Source organism: Pocillopora verrucosa, chromosome 1, assembly GCF_036669915.1.
Source record: "Pocillopora verrucosa isolate sample1 chromosome 1, ASM3666991v2, whole genome shotgun sequence".
NCBI lineage: Eukaryota > Metazoa > Cnidaria > Anthozoa > Scleractinia > Pocilloporidae > Pocillopora > Pocillopora verrucosa.
The window spans coordinates 454,382-464,079 of NC_089312.1; the positions used below are offsets into that span (position 1 = coordinate 454,382).

The following is a 9,698-nucleotide window of genomic DNA, read 5'->3' on the forward strand; positions in this document are numbered from 1 at the left end:
AGAATTTTTATTGGGAGGGTGACAACTTTGATTCAGAGAACACCGAGTATTGTTTGAACTGGAGCCCTAACAATTTTAACACATACTTTAAGAAATTAAAATTCTTCATACTTCTAGTTGAGTAGTAGTAATGTGTAATCTCGTCGTTAAAAGAATTTTGGTTAAAGACAGGTAGTAAACTTACTCACGGGTTTAGGGATGAAAGGGGGGGGGAAGGAGAGAGGTGTGGAGGCCCTAGACCCTCCCCCCCCAAGTTGTCACTGAAGATTCAGCTAAATTCGAATTTTATGTCTGCTTCCTGCCTATCTTCGTTGTCTCTATCTATAAAAACTCTCACATTTAAGGTCGTGTTCCTTAAGACTTGGGCGTGAGTTTAAGCCTATCCACAACTTGATACTTTGTTTAAAAATCTAATTCGGTGACAAACACTAACTGAATAAACGAAATAAATAAATCCACGAATAAAGGTCCCCGGAGAAAACGAATACGAAATATAGCTGAAGGTAACTAGAAGCACACAAGGGAAACTTGCAAACGCCGCACTCAAACCCACATCGGCGCCCGCCCAAGAGATGAGCATTTGCAAATATAAAAATACGAACAAACTAAAGGTTAATCTAATAATGGTGACATGGACAAGCCCTTGAGATAAACCACGAATAGACCAGGGTTAGTTATTCACAGGGTGGATAACGCGATCTAATGGATAAATCGCTAAAACGCGTTGCGGCATCCACCGGATAGAGACTTATCCAGTGCAGTAGTGTTATCCACCCTTCCAACAACCGGGGCCAGGTTTACCATAAAAAAGCTCATACTAACTACGGAAATCATTGACGAGAAATGAGCATCTTGTGGCTGCTCCTAACGATATGCTTTGCTTTAGCTATAAGTCGGTCTGGGTTGAAGCTATTGAAGATATGAAAAAAAGTTTCTTGTCGTCATACTTTAAGTGCCTAAGACACATTTCCCCCCGCATTTCTGGTTGATAGCTGTATTTAAAATTAGAAATAATCGACCTTATCGCTTAGTGAGTTCTCTTTGACCATTTTTTTGTGCATCGAAAGTACAATTTGGCGGCCAAAAAGTGTAACATAGCTATGACGTAGAAAACTGTGAAGACACGTTGACAATCATGGTGGAGAAAGGAGAAGTCTAAAAGAAAGGATGAACAGATTGGGTGGCCGGGGCCCCAAATGATGTTAGCTACAAGATTAATACACAAATGCCGAATATTTTGCTTTCCAAAGGATATAGCTGTATGGCCAAAATGGACGCGTTTTGACCGTCAAAATCGAGGCGATTTTACTCTTCAATGTCGTCGGCCTTATGCTCCGAAGGCGCCTGTTACGAACACATGTCACTGGTCAAATCAAGAGAAGATAACCAATGAATTCAGCCCGACGATAGCCTTTGTCTTTGCAATCTCTGAGGAAACTGAGGAGCAACTTGCAGTGACTTCTCGGTGAAAAATCATCGTGCCTCCTGATACATCTGATTCTTTCGTCAAAAGTTTGGCTTACTAAGGAAATCTCTCTACAGCAGTGAAACTCTAGGGCACTGACCGGGCGTAACCTTCGCCGCCTAAGGTGCGGAATAAAATGTTATGGCAACAGAAACGAACACAGCTACCCATTCTTAACACAGATTTCGCCATGGAAAAAAAACTCAAACGCAGAAAACTAAACATTCAGTGACGGGAATTTTTTGTTCTAATCTTGACCGAAACACCGCAGGCGAGAAACCGTCTTTCTCAGTTTTCGTCGAAATCTTTATTTGATGCACGCGGTTCTCCTTTGTAGGGCTGAACCGCACTCGCAACTTCCATTTCTTCCCTACTGCTTGAGTACGATGTATCACGACTCTCGGTAGAGCTTTCTGAAGGTAGTTTTACATCTCTATCGGACACTATTTCAAGAGTATTTCAAGAGTATTTCAACACTGACTGATGTAAAATTACTAGAGATGTGAGAGGTTTGTAAGTGTCAACTGAGAGTTTTCACAGTTTTCTACGTCATCACCTGCTAATTCGTTACCAGTCCATAGGACACTTTTAAGACAAAAAAAGAGCACTTTAGGGCCCGAAAAAACCGAGTTTTAAGTTTTTTGAAATTTTTCTTCTATCAGAATCGGTTTGCACATATGATAAGCTAAGTATTTACACAAAAAAATTTCGTTTCATAGGCACTTTGAGATAATGTTTTGTCACCCCACGACAGAAACCATCTTATCCCTTGGTTTTTACTTTCATCTCAGTGCGTTTTAGTGAGTAGTGATGGCCTCTTAACGTGCCCCAGTTGACTCCATCAGCATAAGAGGCATGTTTGCCATTCAAATACAATCCGTTTAGATTGGACCAATGGCATCCGTTGTACCACCAGGCCCCTTTGTAGTGTTGGGCACAGCTTATATCCTTTAGATCATTATCTTGATCTTTCGTGGAAAACTGCATATCGCTGGAATAAGAAAAAAACTTATGTGGCCTTCTTTCATTTCTGTTTAGCCGTTGAGGAAAGAGATTTTTCCGTAAAACTTAGAAAACGAATTTTAATTAAGGGTACTACTTTGACAAATTGCTTTAAAGAAAGAATTAAGAGACTCGAGGGAGACAGATAAAGAGGTAGATTTGTAATACAATATCATAGAGTAGAATAGAATAGGATAGAATATAATACAGTAGTTTAGGATAGGGACAATAGTTAACAAATAAAGAAGCCTTGGCTGTGCTCTGTTCTGTTATAAAGCACGCAGGAAGCGGCTAGAGCACGAAAGAAGTGTAGGGAGAAACACGAGACATAGGTATAATAATATCCTCAGTGAAAATAAGTTTTTTTTGCCAGGGAAATTAAAGCCACGAAAAATTTCAAGTGCGTGTTGGCTGTCCTTAATGTTAGATGACAAAGTTTTGACCATAGGTGCTATAATTTTGTCTAAATACATTCAACCCAACACATTCAACACCAATGTATTTACTTAACTATTTATGTTACCTATGATACATGAAGGAATCTCCCGCTGTGCCATTGTATTCTTCGAGAGTGAGTCTGTAATTATCGGCTTCGTCTGCCACCTTAAATGTATTGTACTCAGCGAATGTGATGTTCCCCTCAAAGTCCTCCAAGTCAACTCTCAACATGACGTCATTGGCATTCGTCAAACGGTGAAGATTGTCGTTTCCGAGCCAGAACTCGCTGCTTAAACTTCCGAACCCCTCTTTGTAAGCTTTCCAGTCGCGATAGAAGTCAACGGAGCCGTCCATACGTCTCTGGAAAACGGTCCAACCTCCACCGTCTGTGGTCATGTCACACAACACTCGTATTGGTTTACCGCCATCTGGATTGATGGTGTACACGCCATTGGAGGTGAAACCAACTTTAAGTAGTTGGGTGCAGCTTTTTGCTTCTGTTTTTAGAAGAAAAAGAGATAATTAATAGAGCTCAAATTCATTAATTGATCAGGGTGGATAAGCTGTACTGAGTCATTTTGCTTGATCCAAATTGGGATACTTAAGACTTCACGCACGCACTCAGTCAATATAAATTGGCAAACTAGTGAGAGCGTTAGACATGATACTCACTGCATGGTTTTCCCGTATATCCAGAAGCATAACGACATTTACATTCTGCAGTGTTCTCTTTATAGTTGGGAACACAAATCTCGTTTTCTGCACAAAGGGAAGAGGTGACTTCACAATCGCTCTGTCAATACAAAAGCACCTGATTACTTATATTAAAATAAAGGTATCCTATTAATTGATTGATAGACTTTTAAAATTGTACGTGTTTCATATTCTCAGATTTAATCAGATCATAAGCTTCCAGACAGGCCAACATTAAGTTCCTTGACCAGACTAACCCTCAGGGATTTAAAATAACTGAGGGCAATGCGTTACCCTTGCTCTGATATCTTCAAATAGTTAGACGTTCTAGTCTTTTCAGATAAGGACGATCGAGTATCATTGAATTGTTGTTGAATCTGACCACCGGTGGGCTTAAAAGAAACTGGGGATCACTTCTCTGTCGCAAGAGAGGGAAAAATATCAGTAGAACAGCTTTAGACCGCGAGGCTCAAATTGTTTACAAGCACCTACATATCGCCATAACTTTTTCTGAAGTGAAGTTAAATCAACCAGGCAAACTTAATATTTTCGCTGCGTACTTTTTGGCTTGTTATGAATTGCACCCGCAGTGCATTTATAGCAGACAATTCGTTGAATAAGATAACTAAATATATTTCTTGTTTTCACGACTGACCTACACAAATCAAGACCAACGGATGTCCTTTTTAGACCTTCCGAAAACATTCGATTTCGTACCCCAAGGACGATTGCTGCCTTAGCTAAAATGGCATGGAATAGATAGACCTCGGTTGTTGTAGAAATCTCCTTGGGTGCCCAAAACGTGTCGTGGTGCGTGGCACTTACTCTTCCTAGACCCGAGTGTTATCCGGTGTTCTCCGTGGCACGATCCCTGTTCTTATTCTCTTCTTAATATGCGTCAATGAAATATCATCAAACATCTCCAACACTAATAAGTTAGTGTCCGCTGATGACACTAAGATATGAAAGGAACTGGAAAACGTAGAAAAAGAAAAACAGGAGCCACAATTCGATATCGATGAGCTAGCAGCATGGACTAAAAAATGGAATCTGCACTTCAATTTTGACAAGTTAGAAGTACTAGCGAATAGTCCACAGGCAGAACAAATCCTTGCCAACTTACATGTCGATTTCAAGTCTTACAACCTTTAAAAGTACTAAAAACCTACAATTGGCGACAGTATTGTTGACACATTGACTCCCCCGACCCCTAGCCCTTATTACTTCAATCTAATCCCTTTAGTCCTTGTTAAGGGGGAGGGGGTCTTTTGAATGATTTAGGGTATGGTAGAAACTGGAGTGTTACTCTGCACATAAATAGACTCTGAACTCTTCAAAATGATTTTTCAACTAATTTTGACGTGGATTGTTAGCGTTGTGATCGCCTTGGACCTGAAGCGAACGTAATTATACTCTAGTAATGAAAGCCGAAAAACGTATTAGGTTTAATTTTGTTAAAAGACAAAAGTGGCGTCTGGTAAGAATTTTCATTAAAGGTGATTTTTGACTTATTTGAGCGTGAAAATAAATGGAAATAATATATCTGCGTAAGCCATTCAGTAAACCTTGAAGTAAGATCGTTGATCGTTTCTTATTCCTTTTGGCGGGCAGTTTGATTGCCTTTTCCATATTAAGATCGTAAACTTGACATGGAGAAAGCTGTTTTTGCGTAAACTGCGGTTTGCGACTAGATATCAGTATATTTCTATTATGTTGCTAAAAGATGATTGATTGCTAAGAAAATGACTCTACTTTATAAAAAATTGATCCTGTACAGGAGTTTCCTGGAAATAACCTTTCTTTATACTTTTATCCATTTAATAATCTCGTTTTTAGGCTAAATCCATGTTGTATTTTCAATCAGGAAAATAGTTTTCAGTTTTTAATTAAGCACGTTCGACACCTCTTTTTCTTAGACGTGACTTAAAGTGTAAACATGTAGTTCTTTTCATCTTCCGCACTGAATTTGTAATTAGATAACTTATGCGGCTAGCACGTAGCTCGTTTAGGGGCAGTATCTTGGGTACGCCCTTTCTTCTCCGAATTTTGTCTTTATTCTGCTGTTATGCAACAGCCTTCAAAGACTATTTTCTCTTACGATATCTTTTAAGTATGATTTTAGTTGTTACTAAGTTTATTATAATTTTTATATTGTCAATCTTATTATTATTTTTTTTTTTAAGAATAAGAAATTTAAGTAAGAAAGACATTTCGTAAAACGTAAACATCGCGAAGGTATCTACTTAGTATGCGAACTCCGCTCTGCGTAGCTTAGCGTGATTCGCTAAGTGTGTAAGCATGACGAAGGAGAGAGATTGACAGCTCGGTATAAGTGTCACCTTTATAAGCGGTGACCCACACTTTCCTTGAGAGATCGGAGTTAGTCCCTGTTGCAATAACTTGAGTAGTAAGAGTGAATAAAGAAAGGGACAACAAAATAACGAGTGTTAGGAACTAATTTCTAACAATTTACAGAAACTTGGGTTCTTCGAATCCGGGCAACCCTTTATTTATTTATACGATTTTTATGTTTTAAAGATCCTCCACAAATATTTTTTTCTTAGAAAGAGGTGGGATAGTGAAGGAAGAGGAAGAATTCACAGAACATTTCAGTTAAAACATTTCGTTCAAAAAAAATCATGCGCATTTGTCACATCAGGCTCTTTCTTTAGCAAAATTAGTCGTAGTCACGATACCAAATGGATTATACGATGAAATTTTAAATTTTAATGGCCTCACAGATGAAATGTTTTCCAGTCATAATAAGCTTACTCATAAATCATGCATGTGGACTGTTTCCCAAGAAATGAATACATTTTACAGAAATTCAAACAATTGAAAACATTCTTTGTGTGCTGCAGATGTTTATCTCTCACATTAATAGAATCAAGTCGAAACTTCCTATCAAAAATGAAAAGGATAAATCGAACTTGATCTTACGAGATCGACGAAATGTTAAGAACTTTGTAAGAATTTTCGTCCCATATTCCCATTCTCTTTCCAATTATTTTCAGAATGATATTCGAACGAACCCTCCTCTTTCAATATAAGACAAGAACGTCAAAGATATGTGGTTTTAGTAACACAGTTGGTTACACAGTCTTTGTTTCATTAAAAGTGAGGAAATTTAGATGTTTAGAACCCTGAAACACTCCAAAATTTACACATCACGTCAGGATACATTTTAAAAAGCTTATTCTACAGGGTATATAATGCTTACCTACTTCATTCTAGAAAAACTAGATCTAAAGTTTCTTACCTTCACTCCTCGGTAGAGAAATTTGTTGTCTTCGGTGAAATTCTTAAAACTAGCAAAGCGATCGGAGTCGCTTAGTTGACATTTAAACTTCTTGTTGTTTATTGTGGATCCAAAGTTGTATGACACACATGAGCTTTCTTTAACACAGTGTAGTCGACAAGAACTCTCTGAATCCACCTGTATTTCTGTAATAACACTTCCATTAAGGCGTCGACCTCTTATTTCTCTGGCAAAGTTAACGGCTTGGAAGACAGTTGTCATTATTCGAGGGTCTCCGTATGCAAAAGAAATCGCTAAAGACACTAGAAGCAGTTCAAGCCGATACATACTTCGGAATCTTTCACTTAGATGCCTCGGCATCTTTCAGTATTAGATGTTTATCGCAATTTTTCGGTTTTTAACTCCACGGTATTAATTATTAATCTTGAACTTGTTGAAATTTCAATGGATAGAAAATAAAAACAATGAAGTAAACAAAACTCGTCATTGTAGCGTCACTGTGTGAAATGAAAAGTGTCCCTATAGCCGGCGTTGGCAGCTTCCAATAATATGTTTTGGTAGTTGCAATTTTATGTTTTTAGGTTTTTAGTGTTTTTATTGTATTTTTTTTGCATTTGTATTTAGTGAATTTTAGATTTGGGTTTTTATGGAAATTTAGACACGAACCTCAAGACAACTTAATTTAATTTTAATTTTTTGACTCTAAGCCTGCGACCAGGTCCTCTTTATAAGAGCGTTTCTTCGCCAGGGGGAAAGTATGAGCCCTTGAGCAGTGCGAGGCAGCGGTAGGGTCTTGCACCAACTGCTGGTTCCAGACCGCCAGCAAACCTCTCCTGACTCGTCTCAAATCTTCGGCCAATTGTTGAGGTGCGAAAAGGGTAAAAGACTTTAGGATTATTTTCATATCATACCTTTTTTTACTCCTACGAGATTCCATGTCACAATCATCACGGTTTACTTGCGCTAAATTTAGGTTTCATCTTTGAAGGTCGTATTTCAAGTTTATTAAACATTGGTCATACAATAATTTTGTTTCAAGAATGTAGACATACAGATTTTGTCAGTGAAAGAAGAAAGTAAACGAGATTAAAGCAAAATCAAGAATACACTCTGGCGAGGAGGGAGGCGGAGCTGATCCCCGCTCCAATGGTAAACAATTGTCCTGGGGGCTTAAAAGATACAAAGCGGATCTAGGAATTTTTATTGGTAGGGTTACAACTCTGATTCAGAAAACACAAAGTTGCGTCTAAACCGGAGCCTAAATAATTTTAACACATATTTTAAGAAATTTAAATTCTTAATACTTCTAGTTGAGCGGTAGTAATATATAATCCCGTCGTTAAAAGAACTTTGGTCATTAACGCATTAAGACATATTTTAAGAAATATAAATTCTTAATGATTGTAGTTGAGTAGTAGTAATATATAATCCCGTCGTTCAAAGAATTTTGGTGAAAACATGTAGTAAACTTTCTCACGGGTTAGATGGGGATGGAGGGAAGGGAGAGGTGTGGAGTCCCCAGACCCCCCCCCCCCAAGTTGTCACTGAAGATTCAGCTAAATTTAAATATCATGTCTGCATCTGCCTATCTTCGTTGTCTCTATTTATAAAAACTCTCACATTTACGGGATTGTTCCTTAAAACTTGTGTGTGAGTTAAGGCCTATCCACAACTTGATGCTTTGTTTAAAAATCTAATTCAGTGACATACACTAAATGAATAGATGAAGTAAATAAATCCACGAACAAAGGTCCCAGGAGAAATACGAATATGAAATATAACTGAAAGTAACTAGAAGCATACAAGGGAAACTTGCAAACGCGAAACCCACATTAGCGCCCGCCTAAGGAAATGAGCATTTGCAAATAAAAATTAAGAACAAACTAAATGCTAATCTAATAATGGTGACATGTACAAACCCTTGAGACCACGAATAGACCAGGGTTAGTTATTTACAGGGTGGATAACGCTATCTAATGGATAAATCGCTAAAACGTATTGCGGTATCCAATGGAGAGACATATTTGAGATAACTTGAATCAGGCGACTATAAACTCACTTGTTTTCCGTTAGATTTGACCGGCTCGATGATAGCCTCTGTTTTTGCAATCTCCGAGGAAAGGAGCAACTTGCAGTGGCTTCTCGGTGAAAAATCATCGTGCCTCTTGATACATCTGATTCTTTCGTCAAAAGTTTGGCTTACAGAGGAAATTTCTCTACAGCAGCGAAAATCTAGAGCACTTACCGAGGGGAACCTTCGCCGCACGTGGTGCGAAGGAATGAAATTTCATGGTAACAGAAACGAACACAGCTACCCATTCTTAACACAGATTTCGCCTTGGAAAACAAAACACAACAAACTAAACATTCAGTAACGAGAATTCATTTGCTACGCGCGGTTCACCTTCGTTGGGCTGAACCGTACTTGCAACTTCCATTCCTTCCCTACTACCTGAGTACGATGTGTCACAACTCTCGGTAGAGCTTTCTGAAGGTAGTTTTACATCGCTATCAGACACTATTTCAAGAGTATTTCAACAATATTTTAACGCTGACTGATATAAAATTACCAGAGATGTGAGAGATTTGTAAGTGTCAACTGCGAGTTTTCACAGTTTTCTACGTCATCACCCGCTAATTCGTTACCAATCCACGGGACACTTTTAAGACAAAAAAGAGCACTTGAGGGCCCGAAAAAACCGAGTTTTAAGTTTTTTGAAATTTTCCTTCTATCGGAGTGGGTTTGTACATATGATAAGCTAAGTATTTATGCAAAAAAAATTTCCGTGTCATAGGCATTTTAAGATCATGTTTTAAGGTCATCCCGCGATAAAAACCATC

The 9,698-nt window shown here is 38.3% G+C and overlaps 1 protein-coding gene across 1 annotated transcript; it reads right to left on the reverse strand.

The window, feature by feature from the left end:
- Window positions 1–971: 971 nt before the first annotated feature.
- LOC131785421 (microfibril-associated glycoprotein 4-like) lies at window positions 972–7,209 on the reverse strand. Its single transcript, XM_059102307.2, has 4 exons — window positions 6,858–7,209; window positions 3,578–3,698; window positions 2,991–3,402; window positions 972–2,456 (listed from the first exon to the last, which is right to left on the reverse strand). The coding sequence occupies exons 1-4, from the start codon at window positions 7,182–7,184 to the stop codon at window positions 2,228–2,230; spliced, it is 1,089 nt and encodes a 362-aa protein (XP_058958290.2). The 5' UTR covers window positions 7,185–7,209; the 3' UTR covers window positions 972–2,227.
- Window positions 7,210–9,698: the final 2,489 nt, after the last annotated feature.